The 16,859-nt window shown below is 42.7% G+C and overlaps 1 protein-coding gene and 1 long non-coding RNA gene across 2 annotated transcripts in view; one reads left to right on the forward strand and one right to left on the reverse strand.

The window, feature by feature from the left end:
• eif2ak3 (eukaryotic translation initiation factor 2-alpha kinase 3) overlaps window positions 1–16,859 on the reverse strand; it is a 39,501-nt gene that overhangs the window by 11,701 nt on the left and 10,941 nt on the right. The window contains exons 2-9 of the mRNA XM_015058554.1: window positions 9,470–9,599; window positions 2,478–2,672; window positions 2,245–2,375; window positions 1,715–1,982; window positions 1,462–1,624; window positions 1,231–1,356; window positions 856–978; window positions 259–488 (exon numbers count right to left, since the gene is read on the reverse strand). Coding sequence (XP_014914040.1) covers window positions 259–488; window positions 856–978; window positions 1,231–1,356; window positions 1,462–1,624; window positions 1,715–1,982; window positions 2,245–2,375; window positions 2,478–2,672; window positions 9,470–9,599 — 1,366 coding nt within the window. The remainder of the gene's footprint in view (window positions 1–258; window positions 489–855; window positions 979–1,230; window positions 1,357–1,461; window positions 1,625–1,714; window positions 1,983–2,244; window positions 2,376–2,477; window positions 2,673–9,469; window positions 9,600–16,859) is intronic.
• The window catches only part of LOC106963568 (uncharacterized), a 17,475-nt gene continuing 14,843 nt past the window's right edge, over window positions 14,228–16,859 (forward strand). Inside the window, exon 1 of the long non-coding RNA XR_001428212.1 lies at window positions 14,228–14,239. This is a non-coding gene — a long non-coding RNA (uncharacterized LOC106963568). The remainder of the gene's footprint in view (window positions 14,240–16,859) is intronic.

Genomic DNA, 16,859 nt, shown 5'->3' on the forward strand with positions numbered 1-16,859 from the left:
GCCTGTTGTGAATGCTAAAGCTAGTTAGCATGGCAACCAATGGCAGCAGATAAACGGTTTTCCCGTAGCGGTATGGTGCGTTTCTTCAGATGGCAACAGTAACTCAGGGAAAAGGTGGAGTAGATTGATCTTTTCACAGATTATCTATCGCTCTCAACATAGTGACCGTTTTAACAAAAATGTAAAAACATTTTTTTTTTTTTTTTTATAAAACTTACATACCGCAGTTCTAACAACAGTCAGGGCATGAACTCTTACCCTGACGTAGGCCACAGGGGCAGGCGGGTGGAAGAACCTGCGGACGACGTAGGTGGTGGCAGCGATGCAGAAGACGATGGTGCCGAGGATTTCCTTCCACCATGGCAGCAGCAGCACAGGGTCCTTTCTCCTGCGGTTGTCCGAGCCCGCCTCATTTCTCTTTATCAGACTGATGGCACTTTCACGTTTCTCCCGGTAATTCTTGCTGTAGGGGAAGTAGTAACCGTTGTCTGCGGCGACAAGACAGACGGAAATCAGATAGATATCAATTCGACTCATCTGCACCCGGCACATGCAGCCTCTCGCAAATTAGTTAGTGCATAATTGTGAAACTGAGGGATGTCTGAAAGCATTTATCCGTTGGCTTTGTTGAAGCCCTTGACGTTGCAGCTACCACACTTCAGGGCATGTCTCTACCAGCGTTGTTTTAGCTAATTACCGTTAAGTCTGAAAACCTTTCACATTGCTTGTGTTGGCATTCTACTAAAACACAGATGCTTATAGCAAAACTAAGCAAGAAAACGTTGAAAAGGTTGGAAAATTTGTGCTGAAGCAACATGCAGGGCTGCACCATGTGGGGAGTGACGCGGCCTTTACCGTATGGATACTGAAGAACGGACAAGGCGCCGTTGCTGTATTCGTCATGGGAATACTTGTCGTTACTCAGACACTTGTCAAATTCATCAGAGCCCACCAGCGCCGGAGTCCGAGACGGGGACTCTGCAAGGACGAGATGAAGAAACTCCTTGGAAATCAATTTGGAAAAAAAAGAAAAAAAAGAAAAAAAAAACATCGTCCAAAGGGTAAAAGCTTAGGGCCTGAGGGAGAGAACATCTGTGTCTTCAAAAGATTCTTTGAACAGTGACTACTTGGTTTTAAATAATAAATAGAAACCGTCTTCGGTCACTTTGTCCTTTTTACCGTCAAAGTCAGACTCCTTTGGCGTTTAGCTTTTAACGCAGAAACACTTACGTATAAGTGGCTTCCATTTGACGGTGGGGAGAGAAATGATGTCTTTCTCCGATTCGATAGCTTTAGAGGGAAACTTTTCAGAGATCCTCACTGATGACTGAAGGTAGAGCTGCCCCTGAAACATCCCTGAAAGCACATCCACAAACTCAATGACAGCAACTTTTAAAGATGCCCAAAACAAAACAAAAAAACCAAACAAGCTGAGTGAAAGCACATGTCAGATGAACTCACCGAGGTAGACACTGGACTCTGCAGCACTCTGGGTTTTATCGGACTCCTCCTCATCGTCCTCTTTAGGTTCTGATCGGCTGCTGTATGTGGTGTCGTCAAACAGGCTGATCGGTGTGACTTTACCCCCACCCACCAGCCAGGCGGAGGCGATGGGTGTACAGAACTACGCAGCAAATAGTGACACAGAATGAGCTACAACACAGGACTGTGTTATACGGAGCTAATGCTGACAGGCAAAGACAAGACGTCTCACCTGATGTTCCCAGACCAGCCGTTCGTTGGGCTCGGTGCTGAAGGCCATGACCTTCCAATCGGGAACAGACACTTTGATGACGAGGTCCAAATGTTGGTTTTGGTTCTGCTTGTTGTCCATGTACTCCCTCTCCTTTGGTTCGTCGATGATGACTCGCTGGCTTTCCTTCCAGGAGTCATCGTTCGCCATGTCTCCCTCCAGAAAGTTTATTCCAGACTGTTTCTCAGGGACTAGTTTGAGCTCAAAGCTCCCAACACTGAAGTTCCACCTGAGGTCACAGAAAGAAACAAAAAGGGTCAAAACGAAAACAAAGAATGAAAGAGAAGCACCCTTTTATTTAGGATAATGTACTTTGGCAACTTCATACTCTTCAGAGGATTCCAGAGTGACTGCAATTCTCAAAGTATTCAGATAGTGTTCTTGTTCAGTGTGTTATATAACTGCAACTTCCTGAGGAGTTTATCAACTCGCTAACTTTACTGACATGCGATACAGCAGGTGGATCCAGTGGCGACCAGTTCAGAACTTACTTCTCCATTCCTGATCGAGGCCTGATGGCTCGTACTGTCTTCTGAGTCCTCTGCAGCAGGAGAACGTCCTCCGCCTCCATCTCTTCGTCCCCCCACCGACTGCAGCCTCCCACAGAGCAAATGTACCGGATCTGAAGCAAAGACAAAAAAACAAAAAACAAAGCAAAGATCGTTACAGTCAGAAAAGGTGACCATGTGGCAAACTTTTAAAGCTATTACCATGATAGTATCACCTTGCCACTGTAGGCCCCCAGACCGTAAGTAGTGAGGGACTTGCCCCCGACCAGAACGGTGTCCTCTCCGATGCGGTAGGATGACTCCAGCAGCGATTCAACACTGAAAGGCACAGCCTCCATACTCTCCCTGTCCCGGTTCCACTGGAACAAGGCACCGTCAAGCGAAGGTATGACCATCTTATTGCCAAATAGCTGTGTGGCCAGAATACAAATGGGATACAGATGAGTCTTTTTGTTGTTTTCTACTCTTTTACTGTCAAGCTGACGAAAGAAAAAAATTGTTGCATATAAACTGTGATTGTCGGAAGGGGGGAAAAAAAAAAATCGGCATAAAAATCTTGCCGTGTGAACGAGGCATTAACTACAACTTGATTACATAAAGACAAATTCAACTGTTCAGATACATTTCTGACCTCAAAGACAAATACAGTCATGCTATAGGAACTGTCACCAGTCTTGTTACACTAATCTTGTTTTAAAAACAAGCCATAGCAAACTAGAAGTGGTAATGACAAGCTAAAAGCAACTAGATTGGTGGTATATTTATGTAGAAATACAGTGCTATGGTGTAACCATAGCGATATTTACTTGTGGTTTTTGTACCATGATAACATGATAATTCTTATCAGGGCTGGACAATATGGCTGAAAAACGTATCACGATATCTCAGCTGATATTGATAATCATTGATTTTTTTTTTAAAGCAGTTATGAGTCAACCTGAAAGTGCGGCTGCTCTAGTTACTCAACAGGTTGTTGCTAGGTAACCAAAGAATGAGTGAGTTAGTTGATGCCATCCGATCCTCTCATGGCCAGCTAAGGCATGAGAGGATCGGATGCCTACATTCCCCAGAGTGCTGTGTGGTTCTAGATCAGAGTTCAATGCAATTATGGAATATTTATTATCTCTTGATACTGACTGTGTACCTATTGCAATATACACTGCTAAAAAAAATAAAGGGAACACTCAAATAACACATCCTAGATCTGAATGAATGAGATATTCTCATTGAATACTTTGTTCTGTACAAAGTTGAATGTGCTGACAACAAAATCACACAAAAATCATCAATGGAAATCAAATTTATTAACCAATGGAGGCCTGGATTTGGAGCCACACACAAAATTAAAGTGAAATGTTCGCTTTATTTTTTTTAGCAGTATATATTGTTATTGCTTTATTGTCTATCCCTAGCTCTTAGACATACGTCAGTGGTATTTACATGAATAGTAAGGGATACAAAACATTTTCTTCCAACAGTAATGCATAATCCACTGTAATAATAACTGCACTGTGAAAAAAAATGCAAGTTTTTTTTTAATATATATTTCCACAAGCGTAAATTATTAGTTACATTTTTAAATAGCAATTGATTTTTTTTCCATGTTATTTTCTTCAAATACAAATAAAAAAAGAAAAAGTTTATTCAACATTCAAAAAGCTGTGATAATGTTACCCTATAAACAGAAAGTAACCTGTTAAATATTTCACAACATCATCTGCAAACAAACGTAATTGTGTATTAATTTTATCCTTTAACTTTCACAGATTTTTAACATGTATGCCCTGGTGTATTTTAATTTTGTACTGAAAAAACTATTCCTTACGTCATCCACTGAAACGCTCGTCCACACAGACAACAGCACCCGACACACACAGCCGCCCACATGGCCGTCTCACCGGCCCACACACACTTGGACTCAATCCACAGATCTGGAACCATTACACAACTATGAGATTAGGTAATTAGGTTGGATCTGTACAAAACAGTGCGAGACTCGGGTGTTTGCATGAGGTGTTCATGGTAAGGGAGGGGGGGTGGTTGAGGATGACATCATTGAAAAACTCCTGACCCTAATCCTGATTAAAACTCTTCAGATCAGCTCAGACAAAAAGACAGCAACTCAACAATCACTTTCTCTGGAGGGCTAGCTTTTTACGGTCTTGAACGTTTGGTGCTGTAAACAAGTCAGACTGTTGCTTTTAAGATTGAAAAAGTGTCATTTTTGAACACGGAGTGATGTCATCCTTACACACACGCTGGGTGGTTTAGGTTAGCAGCCTGAGCCGATTCCCTCTGTGTGTGTATGGCTACCAGGCAGGAAAAAAGGGAAATTCTCAGAGCAGTGGGTGAGTCATGCTGCTCCTGATGCCTTAATCCACCCGTCTGATCTGGCCCGGCGTTCTGACACCCGTTAGCCTGCTCTCAGCCGCGTAATCTCCTGAAGGGAAACGCTCTGCTCAGCGGAGATCTGCGCTGGCTGTTCGACTGGATCGTCCCGCATATAAAGTCTGGATCAGCAAGACGCAAAGCCGAGAGAGTCATCTGATGGGATGCATTGGAAGTTAGCGCTTTATGTCTTGTAATGTCTATTTTCAATTAAAAAAAAAGTGTGGAAGTGTTGCTGCATAAAAAATAAAAAATAAATATTTTAAATGGGTTAAAAAAAAAACCCCATTATATTATATAACAGCCCTCAGTGGCTCTGTCTGTCGCTTCAAGCTAATAAAAAGAAATTCTTTCTGGTTAATAATTCATCTGTGATCAGCCACACCACAGTCTGCTTGTCTTCATCTGCGTACACATAATATTTGGGAAGGATTAAGCTTTTTGTCACGTTCTAAAAACGATACTCAGTCGTGCCTACAGTTGGGGTTTTCATTTGAAGAAGAATAAAATATTAAAAACAGATAAAAAGAATAATTTAAAAGATTAAGCCCCCCACCCAGACTTCTCAGCATCAACACTCCCTCCTTCTCCCTGTGGATTTTAATGGTCCTATTAATCTTTAAATAGCTCTGAATGTGTAGTGTGTGTTATTAATCTGAGACCTGACCCGTGTGTGTGTGAGCTTCACAACGTTCCCAGTCAAAAAATGTGCTCACGCAATTTTTAGACGCGCCGATTGATGAGTTAAGTTTAAAATAGGGGTGGAGATTTATCGCATCATTTATCATTTATCGTGATAAATTTCTTATAACAATTCTGAAGTATCGTTATCATGATAAATTACGATTAATGACGTTTAAAACTGTCTGTATTGTTGGGATTGTTAGTTTTGAGAGGATCAATAAATATAAATAAATTTGAAAATATGTCCAGTAACTCAGTTTTCTAAGTAACACTTATAATATAGATCAATTTATGTTCCCAAGCCTTCATTTCCACTACACTACAACACAAACATTTAAAATTAGAATATTACATCAGACCAATGAAAGTTATTCTTTTATTTTCTGACAAACAAGCCTCGTCAGAATGCAGATTCTAATTTAGGACCGCTTGTCCTCAAGAGAAATCTTGGTGGGCTAAAAAAAAAAGAAAAAAAGAGAGAGATAAAAATCAGAGCGTGATTTTTATCACGCCACAAAGTCTGACTGACATTTCTTGCACTGTGAGAAAAAATATTTTATTCACACATACAATTTGCTATGGAAGTATTCCTCGAAATGAGATGGATGGTTATTTAATGTAACACGTCGTGTAATCATGTCCCACCCCTGGGGGGAACATGAGAGTGGGGTGCCTTTAGAGAGAGAGAGGGGGGGGGAGGGATTCAGGGGGAATAACTACTGTTTGTGTTGTTGCTGACGCTCCAGCGATCCTGTCAAACAGTTTCATCTCAATACGCAGCTCCGACTCTATTTCAGGGACCAAGCGGCCGGCTTTCTAACAAAAACAAATAAATATAAATACTGCTGAAGCAGCAGTTTGCATCTCCCTCACTGAGTTGGGAGAATTATTGCTTTTCCCATTAAGAGCAGAGAGCTAATCAGGCGTTCGTCAGTGTGTGGCGATCAATCAGGTTCATTCCGTCTCACTGCATGCCAGCAGATGTATAGAAAGCAAGCGCGTGCTGTCTATTATTTGATGACATCATCTCTGGTTGAAAGGCATTACCTCACCTCCCCTCAACAAAACACACACCAAGTTCGTCCTCTAAGCCCCGCCCATGCAGGATGAGTCACTCCCCTCCGAACGCACGCACGCGCGCACTTCAACCCCCCTCCAACGCCTCCGGAGCTTCTCCTGTTTTGCTCAAGTGATGGCTTGTTTTTTTTGTGTTTTTTTTTCTGCAGACAATGCGGTTTGTGCTTCTGTTGTCCCACGTTTTACTGCAAGAAATAATGAAAAAAAAAAAAGAAAAAGAAGAAGTGACATACAATGCGGGACGGAGCAGGCGACTGGCTGCTTCCGCCCCGGCGTGTCGAGGCTAGCCAATAGCGCGGCGGCGGACCCCCCTCCAGCCTCCCATCACTGAGCAGACTGGTGTCTCGGGATCCTGTGAGCACCAATCAAACTGTTGCTAAGCTCCCAGCAGGAAGCGGGTGGAGAGGGAGGTGAGGGGAGGGGGAGGAAAGAGCCAGAGGCAAAGCTACCCCCCCCCCCCGACCACCAACACCACCAAACACACGCGCGCACACACACATTAAAGGGAGCCAAGCACACAGAGCAGACGGGCATCCCAGGTTACAGAGGCCACAGAGGGCAAGACAGGTTTTAAACTTACATAAAGCACAACACACACACACACACACACACACACACACACACACACACACACACACACACACACACACACACACACACACACACACACACACACACACAGCGAACTAGAGGGGCATCTCTGTTCAGCCGGCCTGCCAACAGCCAGGGCCGGATTCACAGGGATGTGGGCCCCTGGGCTGGAGCCGGTTTTGGTGCCCTGTTCACTAAGGGAAAATGATCTTATTGATGTAAATGACTATGGTATATTAATAAGTAGTTCTATACATCAGGAGGTAATAACTGATGCATGGTGGCTAACTAATAACTAACCAGTCCATTTTAAAAAGAAAATGAACTGGTTAATTATTAATTAGTGATAGTCCATTTTCCAAAGAAAATCAAAGATCAAAGCTGTCTTCATCTTTCAGGTCAGATAGGATAAAAGGTGAAAAGTAAGAGATATTAGGTCAAATTTAGTTCAGTTAATCATTATCAGTACTTTCATTGCAATTGTTCATTGCAATGTTTAATTAGATCACAATTAAACATTATGATGCAAAAGAAACAAAGAGGGAGAAATGGAGAAAGAAAAACTAACAAAGTAAAACAGAAACAAAGAAACAAAAAAGAAAAAGAGAAGCCAAGAAAGAAAGAAAGACAGGAAGAAAAACAGAGAAAAAGAAAAAAGGAAAGCAAATCATAGAAAGCAAAACACAGAAACAAAGAGGAAGGAAGAAATAAAAACAGAGAAAGGAAGAAATAGAGAACTAGAAATAAAGAAAACTAAAGAATGAAAGACAAAAGGAAACAAAGATGAGAGAAAGTGAGGATAGTAGGAAACAACAAAAAAACTAAAAGGTTTTAAGAAAGAAAGGAAAAATATAAAGAAGAAAGGAGCAAACTAAGACAACGGGATAAAAGTGTGAAAGAAAAACAAATATTGTTCTATACTTTGATTTTTTTTCTGTACCATATTTTTCCAGTCTGACTTCTCAGTCTAAACATCATCAGTATCAGTCAGGCCTTTTGAAAAAAACAACAACAAAACAAGCAGCAGTTAAACACGGAGAACCTGATCGATACGCTGAGGTTGAATGGTGCTGCCGCACTAATGAGACCCAAACACTCCCACCCAGTAGCGGCAGGCTGGCGCTCAGACCCGACCCTGGTTAATATTAGAGGCCTTTTCCCCTGGAGCTACAGCGCAGAGACGGAGCGGGTCCACATCAAAGCGTGTTTCTCTGCGTGCAGCTGCGTTTTCTCGCTCCAAGGCGTTCGGCGTGTCAGTGTGGGAGGTTTAAGCTTCTGTACACATGTAGAGGCGAGGGGTTTGCCACGCTCATACACGCAAGAACCCGCTGCAGTCAACAAAACAGGCGCATCCTCCAGGCAAATCAGCTGCTCTGCGATTCAAGTGCATGTCTGGGGTTTGTGCAATGAGGAGTACATGATAGCAGCAGCTCCCCCCTGGCTGGATGCTCAAAGTGCACCGAGTTCAAATATTGGTCTAAATGTCTACAGACAGCGAGAGGGAAAGAAAACAGGCAGAATGCTCCTTTAACTCCCACATAACATGCATCAGTCTAACAATATATTCCCTCTTCAAGAAAGTTTTTTTTTTTTTTCAACTGTAGCACAAAAGGCTCATTCTGTATGCACTTTTCAACATTTATAACATTACTTAACCCCTAATCCTCAATGTATTTTATTTGGTTTAAAAATGTATTATTTTAATTTTATACAAGATATTTAATTATTTTTAAGCTTTTAGTGTAAAAGTTCAAAATAATTACTTTTCAAATTTCCATACAAAAAAATGTGCTGCTTTAAATCATTGATTTTAATATTGACCCAAAATACTTGCGCTGCAAATTTAGTCAAAAATCAAGCAACCCTCTTTTTTCCAACAGGACGAAACGTGGAAAAGTTTTAGATGTATGAATCCTTAAACAAGGCAGGGCAGCGTAAACCAACTTAATGCTGTTCACTATTTCAATACAATTACAAGCTGTGTTTATGCCAAGAAAACACAATTTCACAATTGCAGTGTTTTCATTAAATAAATAAAAAACTATTAAAATCACATGTGAATAAGCTTGTTGACGCAATAAGTCACTAAAAGAACATGCTAGCCATGATCCTCCAACTACTTCCTGTCTTCTTCTCTGTGGTTTGCACCAGTGGCAACATCCAGCTGTTGATCACGTAATGCGACAAAAGTGTTTCCATTGAATGTTTGCAAAAAAAACCAATTTAAATATGGCTGGAAAAAAAAAAAAAAAACACCTCATCATAGTGGCAAAATTTTTGAAATAAAAAATGTCAGTTTTTTCAAAATGGTTTCCATTAAGCAAATTTATCTTGGAAATTCAACTTGGCAAATTATAAAGTCAACAGAAACGCTGCTACCGAGGCCTTTGTGATTGACATAAATGATGGGAATCCACACTTCAAGCTGGTTTTTGGTTTCAACGAAGGGATATCAGGCTGATTGTACCTCAGGTTTGCTGAGGCTGGAGGACACCAGGCACCCTGAGCCCACGTCCAGGTCCCACTGCTTCCTGCCCTGGTTGTGAGGATCCAGCGCCGAGATCCGCCCGTCCAGGGTGCTGATGATCACGAGTGACCTGCGGACGCAACACGCAGACGTCAAAATAAAGTTTAGTGAATTCCAAACACATGAGGCGACACCGTTAGAAGCAGATCTGTCCTCCAGGGTTTGCCCTGGTTGGGTTTAACCAATGAATGACGAGGAGCGCTGCAGCAGCGCTGCAGATGTCTCCTTCCCTCTTGAGTCCTGTTTTTGTTTGAAAATCAGAGTGACCTTCATCAGAAGCTCCGACCGCAACACCTGTGCCAAGAACCCCCCCGCTGCGTCAGGTGGTTAGGGTGGCATATTGATGAAAGAGGATTATTAAAACATGACACACAGTCACCTGACGGCAGCCAGGAGAGATCAGGACCACAGATGTGCTCGGAGAATGGAAACATGGCTGATTCGCTCCGTGAGGAGAAGAGCTGAACTTGACGAAGCAAAGTAGAACAATAACATCCCTGTTATTTACTTCTTGTTAGGGCTCTTACTGTTTTACATGGTTTCTTCATGTATTTCCAGTTAGAATTTCTAACTTTCTCAAACTTCTCGTTTCTATTTATCAATTTTTTTCAATGTGTAATGTCCAGTGGTCAAGTTTTAAGTATGGAACCTCAGAGTGTAAGAGGGAACAAAAGAGAGACAAACGGATAGATGGAGGGAGGAACAGACAGGTAAATTGTACATCTTTATCGAAGGATGGATGGATTAATACAAATTCCATGTTTTCCTCATTCACGAACAAGACCCCAAGATACAAATTAAAATTCTAAAATATTTTATTGATTTATTGATATTTATTTATACTTAGGGTGCAGTCAGACCAGCCCCGTTTAGACTGTTTTAATTGAACTCCAGTTCACTCCACTAGAAATTCCGGTTCACTTTGGGAGGTGTGAATGCGCAATTGAACTCTTGTTCTGTCTAAAAACCTTGAAATGAATTCTGGTGCTGTCTGAAGACAAATGGAAGTGGACTATAGTGCAAGCCAAAATACAACCAAAACAAATGTGTAGGTCTAGCGCTAGAAGGAGAAGGTATCTGGCCTACAACTTTAAACCACTAAAATGTGACGACTCTCCATTTTTGTTTACATTTCATAAAGAAGGAAGTTGCATTCAGTGTCTTCAGAGGTTTTTGTGGAATTTCCTTCAGTGGTTATTGGTGCAGCAATACCACAGGTGAGCAGGCAAACAAGTTTTTCAAATAGTTTGGCTTGCTTGACTCAGGGCAGCGTGAAAATGAACCACAGCACCTGAAAATACAACAAATGTTACAACTCTGGTCCCCAGTCAACCCAAGTCTACCGGACTATTAGGTGTGAAAACATCCTTAAACTCCTCCACTTGGACCAGTACCTTGTCCTTGACTTGGAGAAAGAACTATTTTCCGGCTCAAAACTATGGTCATGGATGCGTTAGCTTTGGAGAGGCTAACAACTAGCTTGCCTAGTCTGGCAGTAACCAGACACTACTTAAGAAAACTTTATCAAGAAAAATAGTTGACATACATTTGGATCCATTGGCATGTGTTCTTTTGACAGAATGTCCTGTAATCAAACGTGATTTCAAGTATTAAAAAAATACCCCAAACCTAAAATTAACCTAACCAAAAAAGAAATTATTAAACACAGGAAGTGGGATGCAGAGCTTTGGTGGTCCAATCGCTACAAACAGGATCCAGGTGAGTTACCAGCCATGAGCTGGTGCTGAAACCAACTGCGTGAAGAATAGAAAGTGAAACCTCAGTGGCGTTAAATATATAACCACAGCCTCCAGAACCTAAAATAATTCTTGTTGTTGGTTGGTTGGTTGAGAGAACAAAAGCCCTCCTAACACTCAATGAATTCATTTTTCATTCAGAGGCAGTGCTGGCTGACAGCAAGCAGCCACAACTGAGAATTGGGGGAAATAGGACACAGGGGGTGGAAGTATTTACTTTGCATGATATATGGGCTGAGAATTTCCAACAGCACGAGATCCCCTCACCCTTGAGGAAAGATTTTAAGAAGTAATGAGGTGATGGATTTTTTCCCTTTTTTCCCCCCTCATCCAATTAATTCCCCTGCTCTACCTAATAGTTATACAGATGAAGGCTTTTAGTACCGAGTGCAAATTCTACTAATGGCTTTCATTGCTGTTTATGTGCTCACACAGCAATATCTGCTAACGGCGCTTCCTTTTCTTTTTCCCTCTCGTAGCAGGAAGACTTGGATGAATTGAGACATCCAACCCCACCCCTCACCAAACTGTTGGGGTTTCTGCCGCATTGCTTGTCAGTCATGTCCAGAGCGTTGCCCGTGGCCACTTCCTGCTTATTGATTTTATCTGTTGAAGAAGGGGATGCTGTCGATGAGCTCTTAGCTTTATTTAACCAGGGAGGCCACAGCGAGTGCTGCTGAGGCTTCACTTACTGTTGAGGTAGCTTACCAATGTTATGGTCACACCTGTTCCCCTTGGATACTAAGCCTTTAAAGGGAAAGGTTAAGCTTCCATGAGATGAAGTTCTGTGAAGTGTTTACAGTAGATGACACTTTTTGAGTCTTCATTAAGCTTACATCTGGATTAGATGATCTTAGATGCTAACGCTAGTCCAAAAGGCACCAAGAGCAAAGTAAACTTTTACAATTCCAATCTTAAAAACATATACATGTTCACGAGAACACCATTTTATGAACTTGAACACCGTCAATACTTTTGTAAACAGGTGTGATTATTTACTCAGAAACCGGTTATTATTTACACAGGAAATTGAGGTTGGAGAAAGTGTGGCATTGATAACCTTCCTGAGTGAAACTATGGAGCAGGATTAGGGCCAAAATTTTAACTACTGCACACAGAGTGGCGGCTCCATCCTTTCCGTAGCAAGACTCTGGCCTGATTAATGACAGGTCAGCCCCGGCAACGGAGGAGACTACTCACTTGCGTTAGCTTCAGAGAGGCTAACGAGTAGCATACCAAGGCTGGTCGCCCATTGGATTGTCTACTTCCTCTGCGGTCCATTAGACCAGATAGGCTGGCGTTAGTTTTGAAAAAGCTAACTATTAGCAAAACAGAGCTGGTTACCCATGGGGAATCAAATTTTTGAGAGTTTGAGCGACCAAAAATAAATCCCAGCTGATCGAGAAAAATCGGCCAATTCCAACCTCCAGGGGATAGATTGGTGCATCTCTGACTATAACAGTTTAATAAAATTACCTATTCCCTCAGACAAAAGTAATGTAGATTATTTCTAATAGGGAAAGACTGCTTTTACTCACACAACAGCCCATTAGAACTCAAGTGGAGCTACAAGTGCGTACACAGATGCAAATTGTATCACTAAACAATAATGGATTATGTGTTTAGTAACGCCTTCTAAAGCTGAGATTATCTCTCAGAGTCTGCTGTGAGCATCACCAGCCTCACTGCCAGCACTCAAGTGTAGAGCGCTAAGAAAAACATTGTTTTTCCTCGCAGCCACCAATAAAAACACAGCTCTAAAGTCTGCTCTCGCCCTCTCAATTGGCTGCGATACCCTGCCAAAAATATTAGGCTGATTGGTTGTTGCTAAGCAGTCGGCTCGCTGAGAGGGTGGAAGCTTTCCGCGGCCTTCGCTCGGCCAGCCCCCCGCCCGTCCCCGTCCGCCCTGGCAAGTTGCACTATGAATGTTAAAGTGATCTAAAAGTCACCGAGATCACCGAGTTCATCTCCAGAGATAAAAAGATTTCATTCTCAGGGTGCGATCAAAGGCTTTTGTGAGCTCTTGATACATCAAATAAAGGATGAAGGGTTGTGTGTGTGTGTGTGCCAGGGTGAGTGTCCATGCTCTAGTATAACAGTTATGTATCTGCGCAGAGAGAGAAGAAGTGAAGTCAAAATAGTACTAAAAGAAAACAAAGAGCCCCGCTGCATCATTTAGCACTGGAGGCGATTTTATTTACCACATTGGGGCCCCGAGACGCCTCAGCTCTGCTCGGCTCCAAAGGGATAACATGCAGCCTGTGGGGTTGCTGCTGCCGACCGTGACAGAAACAGAGATACTGAAGAAGACATCTGAATGGAAAATAAAGACTGAAAAAGGGGGAGGCTGCCAACAGACTGTGGGCTGTGCGCGTGCTCGTCTGTAATGCTGTCAAAATGTCATAAATGGTGCAGAGCGCTCTTCAAAAAAAGAAAGAAAGAAAGAAAATCACAAAGCGCACGGCGGAGCGGAGAGCCAATTAGCCTCGCTCTCACCAGACTCCGCTCCTCAGAGACGCTCAGCCTCAGTCTGCACACACCGGCAAAACTCGGCGCCTGGTAAACACTCTCTCCATTGACAGAAACAAACCAGGATGTTTACAGAGCCAGTCTCCAAGGAGCGCGAGCTTCCGAGCCGGGCCAATCCCGAAAGCCTGCGCGCTCTCCTCGGCGGCCAATGGAAACACGTTTTTCCCTTCTTGGCTGTCCAATGAACGAGCGCCTCTGCGGCGTCCGAGCCAACAGCAGAGCAGGATTGCCTGTAACCATGCAACAGGAAGCAGCCCGCGCGCGGAGCGGTGCCGCCGCGCAGCTGCCGCTCAGCCTAGCATGCAGCCGCTGAGAGGCAGGATGAAAATACGAGAGCGTGGGGAGCACGTGGAGAGCAAGTTGTGGATGCAGCTCAGAGCTGGCCGCACCCAGCGCCACCAACATCGCCAGCTGCTGCGGCAAAGTGCGCACTTGTCATCAGGGCGAGCCAAAATGGCTTAACGAACGCCATGATAGTTAAATTAATTTATAAAACTGTAATACTTTGATTAGACATCGGCTAACTAGTGTAAGATTGTTACAGTGAGGCACTGCGGCACCACCCTTTCTTCTCACTATACTACTCTCTGTGTTGTTCTCAACATAATATCCCAAAGCGCCCAACTGAGCTGAAGTAGCAGTATTTTTATTCTACCCTCCACAAAGCAATGGAAATATGAAGATGTAACTTTTTTAAAACCTTGGTGTACCTTGATACCGTTAGCTCACCCATGCTGTAGAAAATGACAGTATAGCCATGTTTCCATTAATGCTTTTTTAACGTGCTATTTGAAGTATCGCACTCGAAAAAGTTGATGAAAATGGAAAAATTCAAATTAATTTCCTCAATTTCACAGAAAAAAGCTTTTACAATTGCTTGAGGTGACTCTCGACTTTTACAAAAAAGACTCAAAGTGCTGAGTACTGACAAAGTGAATGGGCCCAGCCACTGGTGGGTCTGTGCCTTACCAGAGACACTGAACTAAGAAAAAAACGTCCCAAGCCCAAACCTCCAGGGTTAGGGGGAGTACGCTCTCCATTTTCTGTTGGGTGTGCGACATGCAAGTTTGCAACCTCTACATCTTCTTTATTTATTGCGTAGAGTACACATCTGATAAAATTTAGCTTGGCAATAGCCTGACCGTTAGCTGGAAACATGCTTAACTCCCATTTTAAATTTAAACGTTCGCTCAAACTTTGCATGACAATTGAATGGAAACAGTTACTGTTAAAAAAAAAGCCAACATTTTTTCCAATTCAATTCCTATGGTTTAAAGACTTATTGATAAGAGGAATAATAGTCCTAATATATAAAAGTAACACAGCTTTGCCCCTCCTACACCTGTTGCTAAAAGAGGAATGCATCCTCCTGTTCCTTACCACAAAAAAAGTTTGGCTGTTTGGACAGATTTCAGGTCATGGTGGGAAAACTAAAAGATTGCCACCTATCTCTAATTAAAATACCAGCAGAATAGAGGTATATTTTGCACAATACATAGAAACCGCAACTCAATTTAGTGCCATTTGTTTAAATTAAACTCAAACAACATTAATATTACTCTATTACATTGCAAAAATCAACATGCTGTACATAAACAATAAAAAAACAACCTTTTCTGTCACAAAAAAGCAATCATATCATGATAACTGTTTTTATTTAAAAATCTTGAATGAGAAAATGAAATAAATAACTTTACTCAAGGTTAACACTTGTCAGTAGCAGGGGAATTGTGGGATTCTCATACTGGTCCATGCAAAGGCAAAACCCCCATTTTAATGCTCCATAAACCTAAACAAAATGGATCAGTATCTAGTATTCATAGTGTTGACTTCAGCAGTAGAATAACTGACAGCGATCTGCTTTGAAACGTCGACCTTGTATCCATCGGTGGCAGTGCAGCAGAGAGCAAAGGGTGTGGTTTGAAGAAAAAGTTGCTGCACTTCCAGCCTGAAAAAAAAAAAAAAATCTCTCTTCCTACACACACACACACACACACCATGTGAAAGTGTTGCCATCACTCTCTCTCCTCCTGTCGCACGTGGTAAAATCCAAACTCTGTGGCGCCACGCTCCCGCCTGCTGATTGGCCACGAGTCCGCTCCGAGCCGCGGATATGACTGGTTGTTGCTAAGCAGTGATGAGACGGTGAGAGTGAAAACAAGACAGCATGGTCCTACTAACCCTCAGCCCACTGTGTTTTTAAACACTCCCTTCTCTCTCTCCTTTCTCTCGGAGACTCACACCTTTCTGCCTCTGCCCCACCCATACTGCAGTGCTGCAAGAGACGGGTCCTGCCGACGTACCAAAATAACCACTGACCTAATAAATTCCCTTCCAACTGATAATCGTGTTTAAAACCGGCATCGCTTCTGATTGTGACTTCTGCTGCTGCGCATCGCCACGACCAGACCACTCAATGTCATTAGATGGTGTCACCAAAGATAAACACATCAAGACGAGAAAGTGGTAACCAACTCAAGAAACGTCCTTAAATGATTGATAAAGGGGAAAATAAATCAATATTCTGTTCTTATTGTCATACAAATCCAAAATCTGCATGAATAAATCAACAACAAACCCTAACCGTGAAGAACCCAGTTCAGATGACTCTATCAAGTCTTGATAGGTAGATCAATCATCCTCATTGTGACCTGTTATTTTAGGGACAGTGTCTATTAATAAACCACACAACATCTCCCCCAGCTTCGGAAAGCAGAGCACCGTAAAGTTTAAAAATAGAATGTCTTCACTCCACCTTTTACCTTACTGTAACCAGACCCATGTGGCCAACTCGAATTCTGAGCATTGACCCAATCTTTCCCTTGCAATTGGCTAACAAGTTGCCCGGCTTGGCCGATTGGCTGTTGCTAAGCAGTGGGGGCTGTTGGAAGCCGGCTCCCGGGCAAGGCGGCCCAGAAGAGCTGTTGCAGCTACAGAGCCCTGGGGTGTATGTGTGTGTGTGTGTGTGTGTGTGTGTGTGTGTGGAGATGGATGTGTGAGAGAGGGGGGGGGGGGGGTGTTAGAAGGGGCGGGGGGGGGGGGGG

Source organism: Poecilia latipinna, unplaced genomic scaffold (assembly GCF_001443285.1).
Source record: "Poecilia latipinna isolate Pla-1442-1.1 unplaced genomic scaffold, P_latipinna-1.0 Scaffold1550, whole genome shotgun sequence".
Taxonomy (NCBI): domain Eukaryota; kingdom Metazoa; phylum Chordata; class Actinopteri; order Cyprinodontiformes; family Poeciliidae; genus Poecilia; species Poecilia latipinna.